The sequence below is a fragment of the Mya arenaria genome, chromosome 6 (assembly GCF_026914265.1).
Source record: "Mya arenaria isolate MELC-2E11 chromosome 6, ASM2691426v1".
Classification (NCBI taxonomy): domain Eukaryota; kingdom Metazoa; phylum Mollusca; class Bivalvia; order Myida; family Myidae; genus Mya; species Mya arenaria.
In genome coordinates, this window is record NC_069127.1 from 78,283,770 (window position 1) to 78,311,265 (window position 27,496).

The following is a 27,496-nucleotide window of genomic DNA, read 5'->3' on the forward strand; positions in this document are numbered from 1 at the left end:
GAACTTTAGCACACATTGTTGAGCATCAAAATTTTAATACAATAATATCAGATATTTGGCCCCACATATACACACGTTGTTTTCTAATTAAGTATGTTACTTTCGTGAAGAAAAAAAAACTTTGTAAGATAACATTTTTTAGCATTTTCGAAAATTTAGTTCATTGAGAACAATACTCTTTAAAAAAAATACTGCAACCGATACCAATTGGACGTATTGACTATATTTTGCGAATGTTACACATGATTAATTTTCGGACACCAACAATTTGTAACAATATGTTCGATTGGATGTCGTCAAGTCACGTGATGTCAACACTGGAGCTGTCAGTCTGACGAAGGAAAGAGTGGCAAATGAAAGTGGAATTAAAATTCGTGCGTGAATTGTAAAAGCAGGTAAGCATGCTGCTAATTTTCAATTGACAGTTTGATCTTTTAATATTGAATATGCCTTAAAAATATTTTGTTGACAATTTAAAATGACGTTATGAAAAATCAGTCGTTCATTCAAGTATTTCTACATGTTCATGTCGGTAGTAGAAGGCACATATAATTTTTATCAAAATATGGACTGTTGTTTTTTCCCCCCCTAACATTTAAAAGGTTGACATCAGGTCTTAATTTAACAACCATAAAGTATTTAAATATGACCTCCATCGAAGTTCGGAGTAAGAAAGTGAATTCTTTTTGCTTCTTTGCGGGTTCAGCAGTCCTGGTTAAACATTTTCATGGATCTATAAACCCATGGTTTATGAAGATCTATCTCTTTTTTCTAATTCTTATTCCAAGCATATGTGTGAGTTTACATGTTCTTTTTCTTAGACATTCTAAAAATGCAATTACGGTTTGGGTTCATAGGTCTGTGACATTATAAATCTCTAGTGCAGCATCCTAAAATGAAACATACAAGAACTGTTGTTGTTTTTAATTTTGATTGATTTTCTCCCCAAGATATTTTCTCTTGTACCTTTATTGCATTCAGTAGCATATCTTATTTAAAGAAACATGATTAATCACACATATAAATTTGATATAAGAACTAGAAAAAACATGATTTAAACTAATGTCAATAAATAATTAAAGAATAGATTAACTACTAAATCACCGAAAGGTAACGCATCTGTCACTAAACATCAGTCACTTTATGAAGACTTGAAATGAAATGATAGTAAATAAAGTGAAGTTAATAACACTATTTAAACACATCTCTTTGAAATAAAAATGATGGATTAAACATTTCGTAACACAATCATGAATGCTTGGTTCATTTTTCTCATCCCAACTTGCTTCTCAACTATCTGTAGAATGGATAAGAGTTCATTTTCCAGTAGCCTAGGTTTTGACAACATTAACAGGCTTTGCATGAATATCTTTTATGACCTGTAACATTTCAACAATGTAACATAATGACTCTAACATATCGCAGTCAGACAGTCACGACTTATATATTGTCAAAATGTCACATGACGTCATGCATGACATGGCTATACAGGAGGCATTCATGTATGCTATGCTATACAGTTGGCTAAGATGAGCTTTACATAATTCTAATTGTTTGAAGTATTAAAAATTTAACAGAATAATCAACAAAATATTTTATGACGTCTTTTCTAAAAATAAGAGAAAGATGTTATTAAATTTCACTTAATTTTAAATGTTTTGAATGGGAAAGGAGTTGGAAGTTTACTGTTTATTATTATTTGATTCGATATTTCAAGAACCCAGTGGGTATCAAGATCTAGCCTCATTCTGGTACATACTGATAAATATCATTGATATCCTTTTTACATGTAATGTAATTGCTAGGTTTTTATCAATGTCATTGTAGTAACTTTATAAATATTGCTGTATAGTTCATACATGCCATATTTTCTGGAGACCATTCAGGGGGATTTGTTCAAAAGGCTAAAAATTCAGGGGGATTTTGGTTGTATTCAGGGGGATTATTTTAGCAGGTCTAAGTTGGCGAAATTTTAAAGTATTTTTAGACGCAAGTATGAAAAAATGTATTCACATATAGTTTGCTTTGAAAACCTCTAAACTCTTTCATTATACAGAATTATTTTATGTCATGATTTATCATATTTTTATGATACACTGTCATGTCATACTGTAATGCACTTGCAGAACATAACATGTCATTGGAAAAATATGTTTTCGAGACAATTAAATTAAATTTACCTTCCTCGAAAGTCTTTAAAAAAATTGTGCTTAATTCTATCAGCTTTGATGACTTTCAGACAATAAGAGAATAGAATAAATATTATTAATTTCTTCCTTCCAAAAGAGTAATATTTCTTTGCCTTTGATAATTACTACAAATTAATTGATCACTTGTTGTAAAAGTTTCCTTTTGGAGAGTTTCACTCACATACTGTGGTTTCACTTTGTCATTATTGCCTGATGTAAAATTTCAAAAAAAAAAAAAATAATATTTTTTTTTTTTTTTTAAATTCTGGGGGATTTTTATCTCCCGCCGGGAGACTGGGGGATGTATCGAAATTCCGGGGGATTTTTCCCCCCGCTGGGGGATATGGCATGTATGATAGTTACAAATAATTTAAAACTATACAATTCTCATGATTTTAGGTGAATGTTTGGAGCCATTTAAAGTAATAAGTCTTGAGTCACTGCCTACATGTATATGTATAAAGCAGGATTGTTGAAATAAATATAAAGTTATTTGAAGTGAAATATAGAACATGCTCTACATATTTTATATTATATTGTTCTGAATATAATAACTTGCAGAAATATTGATATTGTGTTATTGATTTCTTTATAAAATGTATAAAAGTTTAATCCTAAATAAATTGATAACCTTTATGGTTTAATCTTGTTTAAATGAATTGATTACATAATGATATTTGTTAAGAATTATGAAATGAAAAGATACTTTAAATATTACAGTGACAATTTTAATTCATATGCTGGGTACATTAGTTTTTTATACCTTCTTCACAGTTATTGTTTTACTGTAACAAGTATACAAATAAACAAGTAGTTGTTGACTATAATGTATACATTTAATCAATATATAAATAAGTGTACAACTATGTGTATATTTCTTTTACAAACTAGTTAACTGTGTTTATGCCTCTTCTGTTTTCAGGATATGAACTCCCACTTTCAAAATGGCTGCTCTTGTTTTTGATGTGCATTAGTACCAGCTTAGAAGGATGGCCAATGGTAATGGGAAACGACCGTTGGTGTTTCGAATAAACGACCATGGTCAGGGTCCTGAGCTAGTCAAGCAAGTGTTTCTGGAGAGAGGCTGGCATGAATATGATGAAGACACCCAACATGAGTCAGACTGGAATATCTGGTGGCGGACATCAAGGTTTCGCCTCTCAGATTATGAGAACATTTTCCCATGGCAGAGGTTGAACCACTATCCAAAGTCAACTGGAATAACAAGGAAGGATTGCCTTGTAAGACATATGAAACGGATGAAAGGTGTTCATGGGGCTGGAGTGTTCAATTTTAGTCCACTGTCTTTCAATTTGCCAAATGATTACACCAGATATGTTGGTGAATATGGGAAAATTAAAACTAAGATGGATACTAAGATGTTTGCATGGATTTGTAAACCAGCAGATATGTCAAGAGGCAGAGGGATATTTGTGTTTAAGGATATATCTGAGCTACAGTATGATTGTAATGCTGTTGTGCAACAATATATTGCAAATCCCTTGCTGATTGGTGGATATAAGTTTGACATCAGGTTGTATGTTGCTGTTCCATCATTCCATCCATTAACTGTGTATGTCTTTCAAGAAGGGATTGTGAGATTTAGTACGGAGAAGTACGATATGTCAGCTTTAAATAATATTTTCTCCCATTTGACCAATACATCAATTAACAAACACGGTCCCAACTATCAAGCAGACAAGGAGCGAGTTGGGCCTGGCTGTAAGTGGACATTGACACAATTACGATATTACCTTCATCAGAACAACATTGATGACAGAATGATCTGGGCAAGAGTTATCAACATTATAATTCTTACGCTGCTCATCCAGGCGCCCCAAGTTCCAAAGGAGAGGAACTGTTATGAGTTGTATGGGTTTGACATTCTGATAGATGATAACCTGAAACCTTGGCTGCTTGAGGTGAACTTCAGTCCTGCATTGAACACAGACACACAGATTGATGTTCAGGTGAAGAAACCAATGCTTCATGATCTAATGGACATGCTGAATTTCCGGGACAATGACGCTGACAGGGGAGGCGTAAACAAGAGAATGAACACCGGTCGCATGACAGCGAGGGCTAGAATGTCCGCAAACAATTCAAAAACAGAACAGATTGAGAGAAACCTGTCCTCAAGTCGTCTGAGCCAAATAGGAGGTATACAAAGGATGAATTCAACGATATCCACACTGATGAAAAGCATTGAGCCACCCATGCTGGAACAAACTCTGTCATTTATCCAACAGGACAATCCTTCATTACCTGGGAACAATGAGAAGCTTTGTTTTGGTCTACCATTAGTGAACCCCTCAGACGATGAACAGAATGATAGTGACTTTGGCGGTTCAAGAAGATCAAGTATTAAAAGTGACATTTTTGAGCCCATTGTTCAAGAAATGCTGACAAGGAAATCTGGGAGGTTCACACCTTGTAATGCCACTAACACAGTGTCTGTTCAGGGTAGGCCAAAATTTGAGAAAATTTTTGGGTCATTTGACAGAAGTGGAACAATGTCATCTATTGTACAGAAACCGGAATCTGTAAGGTCAAGCCTAAGAGGGGAAAGAACCTCATTGAAGAGTTTCAGCAATTCTGATAGTGCATACTCAAGTTTTTCTGATAATTCTGAGAAGATGACTTTAACTAGCACAACAAGCATAAACAAGACACTTATTCAAAGGAGACAGAGTTATTCATTGCAGTCTGAAGTGTTGACAGAAACACCAAAGGAGGAAGGCAGCATACAGATAAAATCCCTAAGACCAACACAAAATTCCAATTCTCTGAGGAAAGTGTCAAATAGAGGGAAGACGACTCCTGTCATTGCCTCATTCAGAAGCCAGACTCAAGTGAAAGGTCCCCAGATAGAAAAAGGCACTCAGAGAAATCAGACATTTGATAGAGCACCTTCAAGAGTGTTTCACCCACGAACGAAGGCTGGAAACACATCATCAAGAAGTGAGATGGACGTGAATCATAGAAACAGATCTCAGACTGTTATGTCAAATAAGTCTCCAGTGTCACGTCTATCTAAAGACAAAGAGCTCATCAACCTAGGCCTATCAGGCATTTCTAAAAAGCCAACTCTGAGTGTGAAGTCAAAACAAAGATCTAAGTCAATATCGGTGCATAGTAAACCCAAAGGTCCTCCGCCCAAAATTGGAGAGTTTTTTCTAGTCTTTCCTTTCAATGAAGGAACTAACAAAGCTGCCAATGGGACTCTAGATGCCCATGTTGTGGTCAAAGAGAGTCAGAAATGGGTGAAGGATTTCAAGACGTTCATCGACAAGGGTACCGCAGAGTGCAATGTGGGAGGTCTTCTGCCGTTTGGGGCGCTGGTGGACGGGGAAAGACTCTGGGGACCAATTAAAGCACCTACTGAGGAGTCTTGACGTGATATCAGGGTACTTGTGTTATATGTTTGCTCTCAAACATGTCCTTACGATCTTTTAAGTAGTTTATTTAAGTTTTGTTTTTAAATAATCTGGTAAATCCGTATATGAATACAAATTAGATTATTTATTTATTTTCCTCTTTAAGGAATTATTTTAATCCTAATAGCAAATATCAAATATGTATATAAAACATCATATATGATTTCATCAATACTTAAATCTTGAACAGTTCTGTTTCTAGTTTACATCTTGACCAAATTTTTACTATATGTTTCATACTTGGTATCTATAGGTATTCTTTTATAACTGTTTCTTACAAGTTGTCGAGTTGGTTGTTCTGTGATCTGTTTAATGTTATGTGTTGATGTTAAACAAATGATCTAACTTGCAAGTTTTGCTAACCTTCTCATTATTCTGCAAAACATGTAATTTAATACCCGTAGAGAGAAACTTTATAAGATATGCTTTCGTTAATCTAAATTGATTTAAATATTGTAAATGTATTTAATGTGAACTTTGATGAATAATAATATATAAATAATCATGTTGAATAAAATATTCTTAAACTACCGGTAACTTGCAAGTTCAAAATCTAAAATGCAGATTTTCTCTACTAACTAGTTCTGTCTGGGCTGCTACTTTTTTTTATTGACATAAGGTTCATTAAAAAGACATTATCTTCATAAATAAACACAAGGTGTGCTAATATGAGTGCAGTTTTTATGCTTAGATCAATATGTGACAAGATAAAAGCTGATCACCAGCAATTGTGTCAGGACACATTGTTACTGGCTCGTGATATATTTGTATTTGTTAATGTTTTGTATTTGAAAATGTTCCATTTTCAGTACATTTGTTCTGAAAATGAAATGTACTGACATAAAAACTATTCAAAATTAGTTTTATAGCTGATTTCCAATCACAGATTTAACACATTTTATTATGGGTTTACACTGGAGTCATAAATAGGTTACAATACACTCTGATTAAATTAATTACTTGTAAAGAAAAACTTGGTCACATAATAAAAGCTGATTATCTGATGTAAAGTTTTATGTGCTAAATTTTCTGCAATATTAAAGTAGAATACAGGGCTTCCATTAAGAATTTGAAACTGGAAGTATGAACTTCCTGTGAATCACTTTTGGAAGTTTTACACTGAAATATGGAAGTTTAAGTCTCCATAATACAATATCTTTTTCAACTATTTTTCAACAAATATATTAAAAATCAAATAATTTTCACTTTAACTTATATTATTATAATTCCTTTTACTTAAAAACACTTAAACTGATTGAAATTATGACTATAAAAGTAATATTGACAAAAGATTTTGATTTTTTGTACTTCCAAGCTTTCAACTTTGGAAGTTTTCTTCAAAATTATGGAAGTTTTTGTACTTCCAAGGAATCAATTTTGGAAGTTTTAACCCATTTCTAGGGAGTAATCTACTTCCAAACTTTCTTTAACGGAAGCCCTGAGAATAGTAGACAATTTCACAAGTCAGTTCAAAATTTAACTTAATCATGCATAATCTCCTTATAAGATTTTGGCCGCGACAGATCAGTTTTGGATATACCCCAAGACAGAATAATTGGGGATATGGTGTTGCAATATACATCTGAAAACATTTTCCTCTTAAACGATGATGTCGAGTATACCATGCCTTACATAACTTCAATGAAAAAATATCGATCAAAGAAATGACATCCTTTCAAGTAGTTGGTACAATTTACACCGCCCTTCTGAAAGTGCTGCCGTAATGTTATTGAGAATCACCATAGATCGTGGTGAGAGTCTTCATATTCAGGGCACGTATCTTTTTTGCCGTCATTAAATAATTTGTGGTTGTTATTTGCATGTTATTTCTTTATCCCACAATCAATAGATACTGATTACGCATGTTTCTTATAGGAGACATACAAACTGCAAGGTTATTTGGTCCATGTGATGCCTTTTTCAAATACTGAACAGTTTTTTATAGTATGATTGCCATTTGATTCGATACTTTATAAAGAATTTAATATGATTTTAACTGCTGACATTGTCACCAGAACTTGGTACTTCTTTTTTGAGCTGTCAGGTGCTTTCAAAAGTTAAAGGTTGTTATAAAAATATTATACGACTTTGAACTCAATGAATTGTCACTTGTTTAAAATATTGTGTCAAGAGTACTTAAATAGGCAAATTAAATCTGCAAATTACATAGCTGTCCTCGTCTCAAGAGAGATATGCATTTGATTCTGTATGTTCATTATAAATTGTACCTTAGATCTTATTGAACAGCTTTTCTGTTTAAATTAAATGTGGCAGAAAATTAGAACATTTGTTAATTAAGCAAACAAATTAAGGTAAAGGAAAATTTGAACTTATTTTAAGCACCTGCATTTTTTATGAGGAAATTTAAACGTATTGCTGAAAATAAGTCTGACATTCCATGTTTGTTTGCTTTTGAAATAAGGAAAGGTTGAATCGGTCCTTTCTTGCTGTTTAAAGATATGAAATGTGTACAGTTGTTACAGTTAGACTATAAGTGTACAGTTGTTTAGAGTTAGACTATAAGTAGTACTTGCCCAAATTTCTTTACTGACATTGTAAAATAAAAAAATCCATGCTGTCTGATTATAGTCCTAGGGGGGCCATTTCATCAAAGATAGAAGATATTTCACAGTAGTAACGCACTAGGTACAAAACTGCGCCTAGGATCCTTGCTGTAACTGTCCCTTAAAGTTATTGCTGTGGCAGAAAACGGTTTTACTGGGTTTTATGCTTTGGCTTGCTAGTGTACATTTTGATAACTGCAGTGAAAACTTTGTTGAACTACAGAACATGGTGACAGTCACACTATTGTCAAGGGTTTGGCATAAGAAAGGCACACTTTGTTGGCATACCTTTGGGCATGCGCTCCCTTCCCCAGGAATACCCCAAATAGGCTCTGAACATGGCAAGGGGGAGAGGGGGGGGGGGGTCTTCTCCCAAGAAGAAAAGCCTAAATTTAGTTTCAAATTAACTTTGATGCCATATGTATATAATATAGTGTTATAAAATAGACCAAAGACAGGTGGTAAGATTCTATCAAATGTCGTCATTTATTATTACAGTAAATCATGATTAATTAACCCCTACAATTGTGTAACATAAAACAGAACTTGGATTGTTGACAGCAAATGTTACAAAGGTGGAATGAACTTCTGACTGGATATTCCCCTGAGTGTCTTTAAAGTAACTTGATAAAAAGGTTTTAATGGCTTGGTAAGAACTTAATAACATACAATAATATTTGAGGTAAAAAACACTATCAATTATCTCGTTCAATATGGTTACTGGTTTAAGCCGCTTTATGAAAATTGAACTATTAAAACAGATATATGTGCACATACAAGACCAGAGTTTAAGTAGCCCAATCCTGCTATTAGGCTCTAGGGGCATGCTCCCCCATCCTGCTATTAGGGTCTAGGGGCATGCCACCAATCCTGCTATTAGGGTCTAGGGGCATGCTCCCCCATCTTGCTATTAGGGTCTAGGGGCATGCTTCTCCATCCTGCTATTAGGGTCTAGGGGCATGCTCCCCCATCTTGCTATTAGGGTCTAGGGGCATGCTCCCCCATCCTGCTATTAGGGTCTAGGGGCATGCTCCCCCAACCTGCTATTAGGGTCTAGGGGCATGCTCCCCCATTCTGCTATTAGGGTCTAGGGGCATGCTCCCCCAACCTGCTATTAGGGCCTAGGGGCATGCCACCAATCCTGCTATTAGGGTCTAGGGGCATGCTCTCCCAACCTGCTATTAGGGTCTAGGGGCATGCTCCCCCATCCTGCTATTAGGAACTAGGGGCATGCTCTTCCATCCTGTTATTAGGGTCTAGGGGCATGCTCCTCCATCTTGCTATTAGGGTCTAGGGGCATGCTCCTCCATCTTGCTACTATTAGGGTCTAGGGGCATGCTCCCCCATCCTGCTATAAGAATCTAGGGGCATGCTCTTCCATCCTGCTATTAGGGTCTAGGGGCATGCTCCACCTTCCTGCTATTAGCGTTTAGGGGCATTCTACCCCATGAACACAAGTATTCAAGAATGTGCTTAAAAGTATTTTCGTGAACTATGTGCAAGGAATAAATGAAAATGAATGAGATCTTGTATGGCCAGGATAATGGAGTCATATGGTGGTATTTGAACTGTCTACCAGTGACGCCTGTGGTGCTGGGTTTAATCCTTGTTGGCAGCACAAGTCTGGCACACAACCTTGGGGCCTGGAATGTTGGCCTTCTTTTATACATTTACACAGTCAATACATTTCAAGAACTGGACAGAACTTTAACATGATGGCTTAATCAAACTTTGGCTGTATTTTTTTGTCAGAAGCTTTATGAACGATTAAATAAGCATCTGCCCAGCGATCCCATTGGCAGAAGCATTAGTGTAGATATAATTTGGATTACAGACAAGGGGTAGATATTAAGTGTAAAATCAGTTATTCTAGCCAGTATATTTTGAAAGTCATGATACAACTAAATACTAGGATTTAGGTGCTGTTTCGTAATGGTTTGGAACAATTAACGTTAATTATGTATGAATGAAACAATGGAATGCTACGAGCGATCTTATCTATTAAATCTGTTGGCAGATAAAGTTGTGAACTGTGCCCCAATTGTTTCACAGCCTGAAAAAGACATTTTGTATTCTGTAAATGAGGTGACAAATTATCAAAACTGTATGGATCTCATAACAATTACTAGTTGCTTAATTATTTTCACATGAATCAAAAATCATGCCTCCAATGTAGAAATTAATCAATGGAGGTAATCAGCAAACTCCCCTTTTATTCAAATAACCTGAATTGTTTAAAATAATAAATTGTCTGTTTAAGGAATAGGAAAAAGTGACTGTGTCACAATTTTGTCAAGGGAAAGTTCATTTACCAAAAAGGGTTCATTTAAAGATCTGGGACCCATTTTAATAAAGGATTAAATTAGTTGAACTTTGAACCACTTAAATCTGTAATAACATCACAGATGGCATCAAATCTTTATATTTTGTTTACTCTACTGTGCTTTAATCTTTAATACTGGCTAAAATTTATTTTATATTAAAACATTGAAACATAATGAAAATATGACACTAAGATCATTTAACTTAATGACTAAAATCTTTATTGAAACAGGTTGCTGGAATGCACAGTATCAAAATAATAGAAATATGGGTCCTTCAAGTATCATGGACAATGAATGCAAATACCCCAATTTACCAATATCAGAACAAGTAAAACCCCATAATATAGCAAATAGCCAGGGCTTCTAAAAATTTCAAACCTCAAAGTAACCCAATATTAAAACCTGTAAGTTACCTGATATTAGAGCAAGTTGCCCACTATAAGAGTAGGTTACCTAGTTTCAGAGTAGTATACCCAATATTAAACCAAGATACTATAAAAAAATTATAAGAACAAGATACCATGTATTGAGCAAGTTACCTCATATTAGAGCAAGTGACCTCATATTTAGTTACCTCATATTAGAGCAAGTCACCTCATATTAGAGCAAGTAATGCAATATTGGAGCAGGTTACCCCATTTAAAAAGACTCAATTTGACATGACATGAATGTGGGGTCAAGCTATACATGCCACCAAGAGCACACAAGTATTCCATCCACACCCACCATGGTTCCAGGTTGTCCGCTTAGGGCAGTGGTTAGCGCACTCACTTCTCAACAAGGCGACCTGGGTTCAATTCTTGGCCTGGGCGCATGTGACTTTGGTTTGTGGTCACCAAACCGGACAAGTGGGTTTTCTCTGGGCACTCCGGTTTCCCCCACAACACAAGACCACACTCTCTTGCAACATCGTGCCAACAAGAGTGACTTAGTATATTTTTAAGTTAACATAACTTTCTTCACAATCATTGTAAAATATATACTGTTTAAACTAAGGTTCCAGGTCAGATGAATGATGTCAAAGCAGTTCCTATATTTGTATGGAACATTTTCTAACACAAATATTGCCTGATTGTTTGTGGTAATTGGAGAATGTTTGAAGAAGGGAACTAAAATATTGTAAATTGACTGTGCAAGTTTCAGTGTGCTCATATGTTTGGTTACATATTGAGAACCATAAATTCTATTTACCTTTGTCATTGTATCTACATTTTCTGGATTAATATGGCTGTCCGAGTCAACAATATATCAGGGAGGGGAATTTTCAGTATTAATGGTAAAAGTTAAATATTGATCCAGTTTGTTTAATCGACTGAATGCTTTAAAGATTTCAGTCAAAACTAAAATAAATGGTACAAAACATAAAATAAGGAAAAAATATAAGTTGAATTACGAAAAGAGAACCATATTCTCCATTTCACTGAGCCCCCAAAGAAGGTTAACCTTTTTATTTTTAAATAGGATTAAAAAGAAGGCTTACTATCAGATTACTCCATTTAATAACCTTGCTCATGGCTTTGCATTAATGTTTCAATTCCTTTTGAATTAGTATTTAATAAAATTTACCTTTAACATGTCACCTTGAACAAATACATTGAATATTTAGAATGTACCAGTCAAGGTATAGATCTCGGACATGTACCAGTCAAGGTATAGATCTCGGACATGTACCAGTCAAGGTATAGATCTCGGACACTCTTTCCAAGATACATTCCTTATCTGTTGAGATAAACAATATTTATATCTGAACAGTAAACTTCAGATCTTTTGCAGTTAGAAACATAAAAAAAATCTGAAATTAATGGATGTCTTTGATTCCTATAGATCTCAAATAGGTTTACAAATGAGTTCAAATTCTAGTGATACAGTGGTAGTACTTCTAAATCTTCTAAAAATGATGTCATAAAACTTTTTTTTAAATTTTTGTTCTTAATATTGGCATACTTTAAACAATTAATAGTAATTTTGAAGCTTTTTTAAAAATAATAATGTTCACCTTTATAATCATGTCCTTACTTGACGCTCGGTGATGTCTGCTGTACAATGTTGTCATACGTACACAACAATGATAGAACATTTAATAGAGGAAAGTGTAACTTTTTCTGAACAAATGATACAACTCAACTCAAGTCCTGGTTGATTTTCACTAGGCACTTGATATAGAAAATAAAATAATCAAAGGAAAAATCATGACTACTGGAACTGTCTGAGATCTCTGGTACTTGTTGTTTGCATTTATTTATTTTTAAGTGTGTCAATTTTTATATTTAAAAAAAATAAACAAAAAAATCTTATTGCAGTATTGCCTTTGGTATACCAATTACTATAGACTAAGATTTAGTGTAAATAGGAGTATATGATTGAATCATTTGTATTATAGTTTTTCGTTGACTTACAAAATCATGTTACTTAACCTACAATTTCCTAAGATGCAGGTTTAATTTTGCAGATTTTGAATTTCACTCAGCTAGTGCCGAATGAAATCAAAATCTGCAAAATTCACTCTAGTCAAATAGCAACCATCAAGATCAAACTACAGCATTTATAACCCTTTTCTATTTCGTGCCTTCTGGTATTTTGTGAGATACAATTGATATCTCACTGTTTTAAAATGGTGAAATAACAATTTTGATATCAGTCACTGTTTTGAAGTTTCAATAATGTCATTTCCGAGACATCTTGACATTATCAAGAATATAGCTTGCTTTTGCAGTATTCAAATACTGAATACCAATAACCATAAAATTAATGTAAATGAGATTTAAGCATAAAATAACAATTAAAAATAGTTTGTTTCAATTGGATATCAAATTCATTTCATCTTGTGGACACCAAATGTTGATATTTTCATTTATAGTGCCGCTCTTTTATTTATATCAACTAAAAATTAAATTTTGTTTTGGTTGTTCTTGTATGTTCAGTCAAAACTCGCTATGTCAAACTCTGTTATCCCTATGTTCTGGTGATGTCAAACTTTTTTTTGATTTTTTTTCGGTTTAGATATAGTACACTTTTGTATTTTGGTTATATTGAATGTTCATTATCCTGCAGCATTTCCCGAGGTCCCAAAGACTTCACCATAGAGAGTTTTGACTGTATGTCATATGTTATGGTTTTAAAAGCTCCTAAAATTAGAAATGCATGAGGGAAACATTTGCACCAAAGACAGCAAAACACATAAAAACAATCATTAACATTCTCAGCCAGTTGTTACCTTGTACTCTGTTACCTCTTTCAACAGTCATCTTAAAATCAAAATGTACAATCTTTTAAGGTAATTGTTCCGTTTCAGCGCATGCATTTCTTGAGTGTTCATTTTGTATACTATTGTATTATCTTTTTCAGTGCTAGCTTCTGTATAGAGGGTAATTCAAGATGCTGGTCAGTACTTAACGAAGTCTGCAATACAGTCTGCTTCAGAAGAACCATGCCTTGAGTGAGGAATATGCATCAACACCTTTTGAGAGGGTCACTTTTAGTGTCCATATTTTAATTGCAGAATATAGAATAAGCATAAATCTTTCTTCAAATGAAATACCGTAAGTCAGTAAAGGAAAATGTTGAATTTAAGGAAAAGGTAAAATTTTAACTTAAGATGCTTCTGTAATATGGGCCCTGTTCCATAGTTATGGGATAATTCAACACTTCCCGTTTTCTAGCAGCTCTAGTATTATTCCTAAAATATCGGTATGTTTTGAAGCTTTGCTAACTTTTCTGAACTATCTATCAACAATCCTAAAAATTCTTTCTTTTTTCATTGAAATTCCTAATGTTTTTATTTCTTTCAATGCACATACTTGTACATTTAGGAGTACTTTCCTTGTATATATATTCCAGCTGTAACAATATTTTTTCTAGTGTTGTTTTTCAAACAGAAAGGCTTTGCATAAAATTTACCAATACTTAGTTTGATATTCCAGTAGACAGCCAAGAAATAAAAATTAAAAAGGGTTTATATACATGCAGTTTTGTACAATTTACAGTTTATTGGAATTTACCAAATGTTGGCAATCAGAATGCTTAAAAATGGTTATTTTATTAGGGATTATTTATAAGGGACTCATGTTTTGGACAGTTTTTTCTTCTTCATGGTAATGCATCTAAAAACACTAATATCATAAAAAAAATCTCTTGATACCGATATTGAAGTAAAAAATACCACGTGAACCATACATTCAAGCCTTGTGTTGAATCGCGTTGCTAACACGATTCAAAATTAAGAACTTCAAATACAATAATTGAGCATGTATCAACATTTCTTAAAGGGTTAGAGCCGTTAGTATCTTAGTACAGTATTAACATTCCTAATGATTTGCCACATTTTATATCATGATAATAAAAAGATCGCGTTTTACAAAACATGAGCATGTTATCTTCAAAACATTTCTACAGGAGATGTACCCTCTCCTGCTCCCACCACATACAAACAATGTTGAGACAAAATTGTTTAAAAACCTTCGAATGTAGAGGGTCCACTCACATGCAAACCAAAATGTTTCCCATTCGCCCGCGAGATGTTAGTAGTTCCTGGAACATCCCTATCTGGTCTATTAGAAAGTTAAGCCTAAAGGATTCTGATATTTAAGCAATAGAATCAGTTTTGAACCCATATATTCTCAGCCTGCTATTTGTAAATCTTTCTTTTTTAAACTGCTTAATACAGTTTTATATGTTTTATAGTAATAAGCTGAGATTGATTTAAATAAATAAAAACACCCTATCCCTGGAGTTTTTAATAGATGGCATTTTAATTAAACTTAATCCTGTTAAGATTGCTTTGAATTTATGTTAAATTTTTTATTCTATTTGATTACAAGTTTACTTGAAAATCTATGGCTCATGTACACGTGTTTGTTAACCAGGTTTTCACAAAGTGAAACCTGGTTATTAGAATGAGGTACGTCGTTGTTCGAGCAGGCCCTTAGAAGGGCAGCGTCAAACTCACCTATGGTATCGTAGAATTTTAGTTAAGTTTGACATATGCTGACCATTTTTTTTATACAGGAAAAGTTTAGGGAGACCTTTCATGGGATTGCTTTTTGCAGCCCCAAGGGTCAAGGTCACTGTTACAAAAAATAGAAAAATGGTTTGGTACTGAATAACTATGAATATCTTTTATAGGAATGTGTTTGGGGTCCATAGGGTCAAGGTCAAGGTCAAAGGTATTAAACAAGAAAAACGATGGAAACTGATTTACTTTAGTTTGGGTTGACATATTGTGACCAAACTTGGTATGTAGGAAGAGTTTATGGAGGACTTTCATTGGATTACATTAAGGGCCCCTAGGGTCAAGGTCACTGTTACTAAATATAGAAAAACAGTTGGAACTGAATCTCACAAAGAGTTCTTGAGTCAATTGTTTATAACCTGGTTTTGTTGCATTGCAGTGTTTCTTGTTGTTATTAGAATAGTGTTACTTTGGTGCTTAAGAATGGATTATATTTCCTTAGCATTTCATAATTGTTTTCAAAAATATACAGAAAATATTGTAAATGCTGTGAACGTTATCTCTGATGGTGTTTCTATCAGTGTTCTGTCAAATCTTAAGCATTCAAAGTGCTAATTACCATGATATGAAAATTGTCTCTATTTTTTCTTGAATATTTATGTAACAACTTACTGTTATACTTACATGAGGCATAACAAAATTAATGTTGTGGTTCTGTTAACCTAACCAAATCTTTCTGTACAATCTGTGTAAAGCTTGCTTGGATGAATGCAAAATATAATTAAAAAAACAAGGAATTATTTCCAAAATAACGTGCTTTCCCGACCTTTTCATAGTCGGATACCCCTGTCTCACTACTATGCTATGCTTTGTTGTGTACTGTGGGGGATTGGGTTAGGAAAATCTCGTAATCATGAATAATTAATGAGGCAGTTTCATTGGTACGGCAAGGTACCAAATGCGGAAATATGCACAGAAACTAAACTAATGTCTTCTAGTAGAAAAAGTATTTGGGCGAAAGTTGGAGGTGAAGCTGGTTTAGCCTTTTCACTACAGTATTTTGACAGCAATCTAGACCACTCGCTTGCAGAGGCTACTAACACACCTGTGTTATTGAAGAGTATATAATTATATCAAGCAAAGTTCATTGAAGAAGAGTTGCCTCCCCCTGCCTCATGTATATTCATTAAAATGAGATATTGTCAGTCAATTGTCCCACCGTATTTATGAAGTGTATAAAGTACCATGGTTGCCAACGCTGCAACCTACTTTGCCTGTTTTTTTAACAGCATGTAACACGGAACCACAACATGATTTTTGTTTGGCCTAATGATTTTGTACTGTGATAGAAAGTTTCCTGTGATAATGTTATGCCATATTTGTTGTTGTAGTATTTGGATTTCATTCTATGAATTTTATCATATGTATAAAAGTCAATATATTATTTATATTTTTATTTATTTTAGATAAAATTTTCATTTGTTGTTAATTTGTGTGTTGGCTTTTGAAAGAGAATTACAATGTTACAAAATCATCCATATCCCATATTGTTTCAGCAGTGGTCAGAATTAGCACAAGCTTTATGCCAAGCAATAGTATAAGAATTCGGGCTTGTTCATCCAAAAGTCTCATTTTTATGACTATTTCAGTAGATTTGTTATTATTTAAACAGATTTGTTTTGCAATTATTTGAACTTTGTAAAATCATAGTGTTTCTTTTCCATTTGTGTCTGAACTTTATATTGTTAGAAATTATGATGTCTTTACAAGTAAAAATTAAAAGACTAATTGTACAAGAAATTGGAATCCATATTGCGGACAAAGTGCATGACTGTTGTAAAGCCTACAATTTCTATGTTGAATTACAACTTTCTTGCTCTAAGCCCGCACTTTCTGTGCTTGTTTGATATAGAGTGAAGTAAAAATGCAGATTGAAATTTAATATCTCTCGAGATTACAAGGACTAAAAAATGTTTTTATAATTTTCATTTGCTTAAAAAATGGTCAACATTCCATACTGTATGCCGTATTGTAATTGTGTTTGTTTTCAAGTGACCTTTAACTTTGACATAATTTTTTCAAACAATATTTACATATTATATTGCTTTAAATAGTGAAAAAAATGTCAGTGATTGAAAATATTTTTTTAAACTATTTGTTGATAGCAGATTAATGACAGAACTCTGTCTTTTTCGATTACAGCCTGCTCACATGGATGGATGGCTCAAACAAGCCAATACCTCTAGGGCCCATTTTATCATAAAACAACTCTTCTTAGTCACAGTGTCATATTTTTGGTATAATGCTATGTATTTGTAAAATCTAAAATTTATAGCCAGTTTTCAAGTTGTAAACAAAGCGGAAAAAACAAGAACAACAATGTTGCCATCTGTGACATTCCTACAGATGTTAGATTTTTGAAGTTTCTACTATATTAGATCCTTTTACGAAATAGGCCCCTCTCTAATTTCCTTTTTGAGGAGAGCTTTCAGAGGAACCAGATGATATTTTGAACTAGACTGAGTTTTATTTTGATCATGGTTACCATGGTGATCATTTTTACCATAGTGATCATTGTTACCATGGTGATCCTTGTTACCATAGTGACCAAACACTGTAAAGGTTCAGTATTTGTTTTTGCAGATTGTTTCTATAGTTATTAACTTCACATAAAATAATAATAAGCAGTATATTAAGCATTGAGCATGTTAATTGATACCTTGTTGCAGATGTTAGCTTTAAAACTGAAAGTCTAGTTGTTGTGTTATTTGTTACAATCGTAAATAAAGTCAGGATCTTCCAATGTTGCTTTTTGCTGTCCTGCCAAACAACAAAGTCACCTTATATGTCGTTGTTTAACTGACATGTAGTTGATTCAGTCATCAAAATAAGACTTTGGGAAGAATGAGCCCAAATTCTAACATAACTTTCCAGAATTCAGAATTTGAACAAGGACGGCAAACATTGCACCAGTTCAGGGCTTGCTGGTTTATTCTCCTTCAAGGCCAGCATGAAATTGTCCCTTTGTCAGACTGTCTGTCCGCTCATCAGTACATGTTCCCTTGCCAAGTTCTGTCTAAAAATCTAGGTTACAACTAATAATTATGGAATTGGCTCAAGTGTTTATTAAATGAAGTGTGCATATTCCAGGTACATCACTCCAAGGTCACACTCATTCTAGCTTGATTGTTAAGATATCTGAAAACTAATATGAATCTATTTTCAGTAGAAACCATGCTCTGATTTTAGAAAATATAGGTCATTTTTCAATCTTTACTTTTTTCCCACACAAACGTTTGGCCAAATTCAAAATGCTTATTTTCTTTTTTAAAAGCGCATTATCTTGTGTATTCTGTTAATAAACATCCTTACCCGCATCACCCAAAGTACTTCTAACAAAGGAAAAACATGTACTTGAGTGATAACTGGTTATACTTGAGACATAACTGAGGTATCGTCATGACTTTGGAGCCAGTATTCTTGACCTAAATAAGAGGCCAAGAGAAGATTGCTGATGTTGGTTGAACCCACGACCTCTTGGGTGAGATGCAGACACTTAATACCTTAGGCCGATCTCGCTCACACAATAAAGCCAAAGGAGAAAGAGAGCCCTTTTTGGTTATTTGTACAACACATTCAAGGGCATCCTCTTATAGGCAAATGTCAAGGTTTTAATGTCTCTTCAATTAATCCTGTATAACTTATGACACAACTTGCTGGCACAAATGTTTATCACTCTGATACAATGTGTAAAGCATTTTACAGCCAAATAATAAGTTTCAAGGTCAAGGCCACGCTTTAGAGTCTAATGTCAGATTTTTTAGTGTCCTCCCATAACTCCTTAATCAGAGGAAATATGTATCAACCAAAATGCCCTTGGTTCTACCTGACCAGAGTATGCCTGTATGCCTGTATGATTGCTTGCTTGTCAGAAGTTCAATTAATTTTGTGCTTTTGTCCAACCTCCCTTCCAACAATAGCTGTTTTGAAGTTGGTTTATTGCTGTGATGTATGACATGATCACCAGTGTACAATGGTCAAGCTATAAAACTTATTTGTAAAAGGAGAGGTAAGTATCTGCCAATACTGGACTTTAGTAATAACAACTACAGATTTCTGTGTGTCTTATGTTTAAAATGTACAGAACATTTTTTGCCAAGATAGTTCAAATATGCTCAAGACTGTATTAGGTATGACCACATGTATGACCTTGACCTTTGATATAGGGGCATCAGTCTTGTTTGAGACCTAACTCGATATGACAACATTGTGCTGTGCCTAAATACCTTTCAATATCATAAGTGATGCAGATGTGAGCGCTACTCAAGGTCATAAGACTGTTATATCTCTGCATGACACAAAGGCTCTCTTTCAGTTGAAAAAAAGGGTCTTGGAAAAAAAGTAAGATATCTATTATTTTCTATTTATTTTTCCAGTTTCTGTTAAATCAACAACACAACAACAGTTGTACAGTAGGACGGATATAATCATTGCATGTACAAACATATGATAATAAAAAATTATATCAGATCATCACAAATACTTTCTCCTGACAAATGGATAAAATAAAAATGACACTTGGGAAGATGCAGAACACTACTTTCCTGATTGGACTATTTACCGGTATATGTGTGAACTACTTACATGTGTGCCATGTCATCTCTGTATGTGTGCCACCTATCTAGCCGATAGTCAAAACAAATATATGATCAACCCCACAAACATAGCCCAATGGAAAGCAGCATACTTCTGCAAATTTTACTGGGCCTAAGGTAGGCATACAAAATAAGGACTTAGTGGAATGACTTATCAACTCGATTTCAACTTCTTTGACTCCATGTAAGTGTAGTTACATATAATACATGTACACATTTAAGCTGGGTTTCCTAACATCTCTTCTAACTAGGAACCATAAAAAGATATATTTCAGCAACCCTTTTTACAAGCGTTTCAATGCCCTTCATGTTTGAACACAGTGAAGAAGTAGTTCAAATATCAGGGGCGTACTTAGGCATACTTCAGTACGCCCTGGCGTACAAATACATTTTGTTTCCCCCGATATGGCAAAATTTTGAGATCAGAATAAACAAAATTCTAGATTAAGGGTATGCTCACAAGTAACATTTTTTCTGGTTAAAAGTTGACCTAATTCAACTAAATGTTGGCTTTAAGAATGCTTAAAAGTGGTTCCTTCATCTCACTGATGGCAGCGATTACTATACAGCAAAAGGAATTAACTGTTGAATGGAGTTTGTACATGTACATGTGTATCAATAAAAAATACAAACCCACTAACAGTGAGATATAGGGTAATAAGGAAACAGATCACAATATTTCAGCAGTTTTGTGTTGCATAATAAATACAAATCATCACAAATGGTATATCAAAGGTAATGTGTACAATGTTTTAAAATTGGAATGTATAATATGAGGCAATCATATCACTGATCACTAGCTGTTCAGTTCTAAAACAACTTGAAATATTTGTGCATCCGGAACTACACAATTACGAATCACTACATTTCTTAATTGGCAATTCAAAACCAATAAAGCTTTTAAATGATGACTCATATGAATGGATTAAAATTTGTTATACATTTGCAAAAAAGCTTTCTAGGACAATTTATGCATTTTCACAAACACAAATAAACAAAATATCTCAGATCATACTTTATGAAGACTTTGTTCTCGACTCCTTCACTCCGACATCTGAAATACCTTCATGCAGCATCTAATTCTAGACAAGATAATAAAAAAAAATCCACCATCTATAAGTAAAACAAATAACCAATGCTTCAGATCCCAGTCAAAGTTGACTTGTTTTATAATCTCATGGCATTTTCTGTCCCCCATAAATGCACAACTGTCATTAATTTAAAACACTCAACAACTTGATTATTCATGCTAAGTTTTTTTCTTGAGGTGTGCGACGGCATTGGGAGTAAGGCCGGCATCCAGTAGCGTCATACTGTCGTCTGTATGGGCTGTGGTAGGATGGGCAGACACAATGTCGAATGCTTGACAAACGTCACCTCTGTAATATAAAAAGTGTAACATCCGGTAACAATACACATCAATGACAGCTGTCTCAAGTGTCGTGTAACAATATGTATTGGCTTAGAATGACAGATTATCTTGTTAATTAATTCTTGTTAGGCACAACAAACTCGAAACTGAAGGAAAAGAACATTGCTTTTATATATTTTATCCTTTACAGTATATGTTTTGATTTCCACAAACACATTTTTTTCTCAACCACGAAAATTCTGCTCATATCTAAAATGACATAAATAGATTTCTACGCCCAACCTCATTCCTTTCTGCACCATACCTTTGTTTTACAATGTAATGACGCAGATCTCCTATGGTGTCTGAGAACCTCATCTTGAGGATGTATGTGTGGTTCCCGTCCTCTGACTTGATTCGTAACGTTGTGATGTCACGCGGGGTGAACGGACGTACAGGCTCATTTCCCTCTAACCTGTGTATTTGGATATAAGTTAGAGGCATTAATAACATTTCATAACTACTATGCATTTCATATTACCTCTTGTACTAACACACGGCCTCTAAACGCCAGCTCCACCACTTTATGGTTGTGCAAAAAAAAAAGAGCTGTAGACACTTCCGTTGTGGAGCTGTGCCCGATGTTTACATGAAAAATAACCAGCATAATGTTCAATTAAGGAATGAATTGCGGGGTTGATGTCATTATCGGGGTATGAACGCAATTGGGCTGGTCTAAGTAAAGTGGTGGAGCTGGCGTTTAGAGGCGGTGTAACATAGCAAAGTTACTAGATTTTCTGAAGGCAAAACAGACAAGATAAAATTAGCTTATACACTTTTTTCCAGCAGTTGACAGATATCAGGGGTTTGTTTCATCAAGAGTTATAGGAATGATTTTGTATTTAAAGCTGCACTCTCACAGATTGACAGTTTTGATTATTTTTTCGTTTTTATCTCAGAATCAGCTGATTTGTGTATCAATACCTTCAATTCAGTCATATAAGATAATCCACAATCACAATTGTTTGGAAAACTGCCAAATGTTTTATTTTTTCTTAAAGTGTTCGTAACACTTTTAGCCATAAAACATCAATATCGAACATGATTATGAAACACTGCAATTTGATCTTTTGTCTTGAATGACTGGTTTCCAAACATTTACACAAAAATAGCTTATTCCAAGACAATTCTTTTTTTTAAAAGTTGTCAAAACGTTCAGTCTGTGAGAGGGCAGTATTTTAAGTGATTTTCAACAGTGCAGTTCTACTGCTGAAAAGCTCTCCTTGGATACTGGATGAAACATGCCCCTAAATCTCTGTCCAAACTTTGTAATACCTTTTCCTCATGGCAAGAACTGTGTCAGTCTCAATCAATGTCACTTCACCTGGCCCTTGTTTCCCTCCCTGGAAAAAAAACAGTTGCAGATAATATAAGTGTATTTGTCACTTGACAATTGTCTTGTTTATACATTAAAGCCGATTTTTTCTCAATAATTAGTGTAATATTAGGTAAATTTATATCATGAATGATTTTGCCATCATGAAATAACATCATAAAGTTTTTTTATATATATGATAGAGGTAGCTTTTGACATGACATCATAAATAAATAACATTTTTAGAAAAATGTGGATTGCTCTTAATTTATGATGTCATGTCAAAAGTATTCAATATTAACATTGTTTTATGGTTTTAGCTTTGAAAATCTTTAAATCAGGTTTTAGATATGGATAGAATATCATATAATTGTGGTCATCAATACTAATTACACCAAAGCTCATTATTATTAATTTCAGAAAAAAAATATTTAATAAACTTTTAAATGAATGACCACCACTGTATTATCATGCTTTGTTCATGGCATACCTGCATGGAGTCTCCAACTGAGCTCCGGATATCAATAATCTTCCCTGCCTTCATCACTGACTTAGGTAATTTATTAAGGAACTGTTCTATTGTTAACTGGGGTCCTACGGAATATAGAACAATAGAAACTCTAAGTCATAAAAACATTAACTTTTAAATATGTTATCACTCAGAAACATTTTGGATGCAAAGAAATAAAAAATGTACAATTTACTGAACGCATTGGTATCAAAAATGAAACCTCAAATATTGTATGAAAATAATAATGTGTCTTCAAAAACAATAGTGTGTGTAAAATCTTTTTTGTCAAGAAAATTAACCAATGTTCACTATCCTTAGCTAATCAAATAAGTTCATTACCTTTAACAAATATACTCAGATCAATTAGGAAATTGAACAAGTTGCCATATTTACCAGGTCTTTCACTAGTTGTCTCCCTTTTCTCACTATTGCTTACTGGTTCTCTCTCTGTTGATGTAGACTTTGTGTTTTCCACCAGTTTTGTTGGAACCAGTCTTGATGGCACAACTTCCCCACCCAGTGTCTGCCCCTCCCCTGTGAAAATATCTGCCCGCTTATCTTCATAGTGGACCTCACGTCTGTCTGTTACCTGTTGGTATAAGTTTAAACCTATTTATTTTACAACAATTGTAAAACAAGTTTCTTACAACATGATATAAATCCCTCTCTTCGACACAATGTTACGTGATAGTGTGGTCTTGGGTTGTGGGGGAAACTGGAGTATGCGTAGGAAAGCCACATCACCGACATGGTGACTGCAAACTTACATGTGCCCATATCTCTCAAAGAGGCAGTTGTGTAATTCCATATTGCTACCTTCTTTCTACCATTTAACACACCAGCATTAGATACTTCAAACACCTTTCTTGTGTGTGTGGATGAATCTGACCCAAGAGCAAGTGCAAAAGCCTGTAACTAGGCATGCCAAGTTACCTTTTTGCAATGTCCCTGAGAGACTGATTTTTCATTCCATACTGGAAAAACACTATTAATACTTTTCCTGGCTTACCTGTAACTCCAAACTTTATCAAATTTGATGTTAAAACAAAACTTTGGTACATTTCACCCAAAACATGTGCATCTTTGTTTACTGAGACATGACGTGTAATAATATGTAATCACAGTTCACATCATATAGTTCTTATTAAAGAACATTGCATTTTACAGAGTTTAAATAATTTTTCCTAATAGAAACTACTTTAAAAAAAAAAGGTGTTCGGGGAAATATTCACAAAATAATCAAGATCTGGTCCCAGGGTTATAATCTGGGAAGTTTGTTTTTTTTCAAACAGAAATGGAAAAAATCATTAGGGTCTATCACTTAGACAGACCTTTCATACAACTTTAAAAAAACAAATCTAGAACTACATAATGCTATGGTACTATTTATTTCCAAAAGCTGAAACTGATATGTGTTATTTTAATACCTCTGCACATTAGGTTGTTAATGGTTACTCCTCATTTCATCCTTAAAGAACAGGACAGTATATATATGCATAGTAACATACATTGAAGGGCACACCATCCGGGTATCTGCCCTGTAGCTCGCTCGGGAAGTAGCCATCCAGCATGTCCTGTACACACGTCTGTGTGACTGGGTCTGTGAACGGGCGAAATGGGCCATTGAACATCAAGAATCCATTGGCGTATAACGTCAACTGGACTGAATCTTGCATCTGAAATATATCAACCCCATTAACATTAAGCATCAGCTGAATTAAAATTTGTATATTTTGTATATGAGTAAAGGTCTGATTTCATTCAGTATGAATGTCACAGGAATTAAAATGCCATACAAAAATCATGGAAAAAACATTATCAATTCTGCAAAAGTTGTACACAACTTCACATTTCTTCAATACATGTGGTGAAATGAAGATTCACACTTAACAGCTTTGAGCAATTAAGGCCATGCATCAGAATGCCATGTGTTCAGACCATTTGAGGTTTTCACACCTATTTTAATTGAGCAATTAAGGCCAATGTCAATCACAGTAATTGGTTATCATTTCAATCTGTCAATCACCAAGGCTATTGATACACAACAATTCTTAAGCTTGGTTGAACATGTGCCAAAAATCACTTAAAAATTAGAAATTGTTATATAAAGACAAACAAATAAATGCAAAATCACACTTGGATTGTTGGCCCATTTAGGAAGGCATTTGGAAATAAATGGTAAGAATTTTGCTAGAATAAGGCTTAAAGGTGTAAATGGATGTATGAACACTTCATTATTAATTTTTACATTAAATATATATTAAACCGGAAATTTAGATGCATTGAATGGAAAATAAAAATAGTTTAGTTGATTAACTTACTGAATAACTTACTGAATAAACTTGAAAATAGAAATAGTACACAGGGAATTAAACCAACAATTTACCAAATATTTCATTACACAATAATAGGACTTGTGATTGGGACCAAGAGCCGTATTCTGAAGAAGCTGCATATTTCTTAAAATATAACTATGGGCCAGGACCCATAAACTGCTAAAACTGCACAATTGATGGATAACAGAGACTGGTTGCCTATTTCCTGGTACATACTATGTGTTTGTTTACCTCTCAACTAGCACTAGCCTGTGCTTGGAACAAGGAGCCATATTCTACAGAAACTGCACAATGGAAGGATTACAGAGACCAGTTGCCTATTTCCTGGTACATACTATGTGCTTGTTTATCTCTCAACTAGCACTAGCCTGTGCTATGGGCCAGGAGCCATATTCTACAGAAACTGCCCACCCAATGAAAGGATACTACAGAATGATTGCCTATTTCCTGGTACATACTTTGTGCTTGTTTATCTCTCAACTAGCACTAGCCTGTGCTAGGGACCAGGAGCCATATTCTACAGAAACTGCCCACCCAATGAAAGGATACTACAGACTGGTTGTCATTTCCTGGTACATACTATGTGCTTGTTTATCTCTGAACTAGCACTAGCCTGTGCTTGGGACCAGGAGCCATATTCTACAGAAACTGCCCACCCAATGAAAGGATACTACAGACTGGTTGTCATTTCCTGGTACATACTATGTGCTTGTTTATCTCTGAACTAGCACTAGCCTGTGCTTGGGACCAGGTGCCATATTTTACAGAAACTGCACAATGGATGGATTACTGAGACCGGTTGCCTATTTCCTGGTACATACTATGTGCTTGTTTATCTCTCAACTAGCACTAGCCTGTGCTTGGGACCAGGGGCCATATTCTACAGAAACTGCACAATGGATGGATTACCGAGACCAGTTGCCTATTTCCTGCTACATACTATGTGCTTGTTTATCTCTCAACTAGCACAAGCCTGTGCTAGGGACCAGGAGCCATATTCTACAGAAACTGTGCAATGGAAGGACAATAAAGACTGATTTGCTGTTTCCCAGTACATACTATGTGCTTGTTTATCGCTCAACTAGCACAAGCCTGTGCTTGGGACCAGGGGCCATATTCTACAGAAACTGCACAACGGAAGGATTACAGAGAATGGTTGCCTATTTCCTGGTACATACTATTTGCTTGTTTATCTCTCAACTAGCACTAGCCTGTGCTAGGGACCAGGAGCCATATTCTACAGAAACTGTGCAATGGAAGGACAATAAAGACTGGTTTGCTGTTTCCCAGTACATACTATGTGCTTGTTTATCGCTCAACTAGTACTAGCCTGTGCTTGGAACCAGGAGCCATATTCTAAAGAAACTGCACAACAGAAGGATTACAGAGAATGGTTGCCTATTTCCTGGTACATACTTTGTGCTTGTTTATCTCTCAACTAGCACTAGCCTGTGCTTGGAACCAGGAGCCATATTCTGCTGAAACTGCACAATTGATGGATTACAGAGACCAGTTGCCTAATTCCTTTTACATACCATGTGCTTGTTTATCTCTCAACTAGCACTAGCCAGTGCTTAGGACCAGGGGCCATATTCTACAGAAACTGCACAATGGCAGGATAACAGAGAATGGTTGCCTATTTCCTAGTAAATACTATGTGCTCATTTACCTCTCAACTAGCACTAGCCTGTGCTAGGGACCAGGAGCCATATTCTACAGAAACTGCACAACGGAAGGATTACAGAGAATGGTTGCCTATTTCCTGGTACATACTATGTGCTTGTTTATCTCTCAACAAGCACTAGC

The 27,496-nt window shown here is 34.6% G+C and overlaps 2 protein-coding genes across 6 annotated transcripts in view; one reads left to right on the forward strand and one right to left on the reverse strand.

Moving 5' to 3' along the window:
• Nucleotides 1-18,259, forward strand: part of LOC128237419 (U3 small nucleolar RNA-associated protein 14 homolog A-like) — a 43,257-nt gene extending 24,998 nt beyond the window's left edge. Inside the window, exons 15-16 of the mRNA XM_052952949.1 lie at nucleotides 3,236-5,596; nucleotides 13,860-18,259. Of these exons, the coding sequence (XP_052808909.1) occupies nucleotides 3,236-5,584 (2,349 nt within the window). The 3' untranslated portion in view covers nucleotides 5,585-5,596; nucleotides 13,860-18,259. The remainder of the gene's footprint in view (nucleotides 1-3,235; nucleotides 5,597-13,859) is intronic.
• A 1,614-nt stretch (nucleotides 18,260-19,873) lies between these two features.
• The window catches only part of LOC128239338 (UBX domain-containing protein 11-like), a 29,124-nt gene continuing 21,501 nt past the window's right edge, over nucleotides 19,874-27,496 (reverse strand). For all 5 annotated transcript variants that reach the window (XM_052955955.1, XM_052955951.1, XM_052955952.1 and 2 more), the window contains 6 exons: nucleotides 24,863-25,030; nucleotides 23,748-23,943; nucleotides 23,334-23,437; nucleotides 22,804-22,871; nucleotides 21,794-21,943; nucleotides 19,874-21,496 (listed from right to left, as the gene is read on the reverse strand). In XM_052955955.1, the coding sequence (XP_052811915.1) occupies nucleotides 21,367-21,496; nucleotides 21,794-21,943; nucleotides 22,804-22,871; nucleotides 23,334-23,437; nucleotides 23,748-23,943; nucleotides 24,863-25,030 (816 nt within the window). In that variant the 3' untranslated portion in view covers nucleotides 19,874-21,366. The remainder of the gene's footprint in view (nucleotides 21,497-21,793; nucleotides 21,944-22,803; nucleotides 22,872-23,333; nucleotides 23,438-23,747; nucleotides 23,944-24,862; nucleotides 25,031-27,496) is intronic.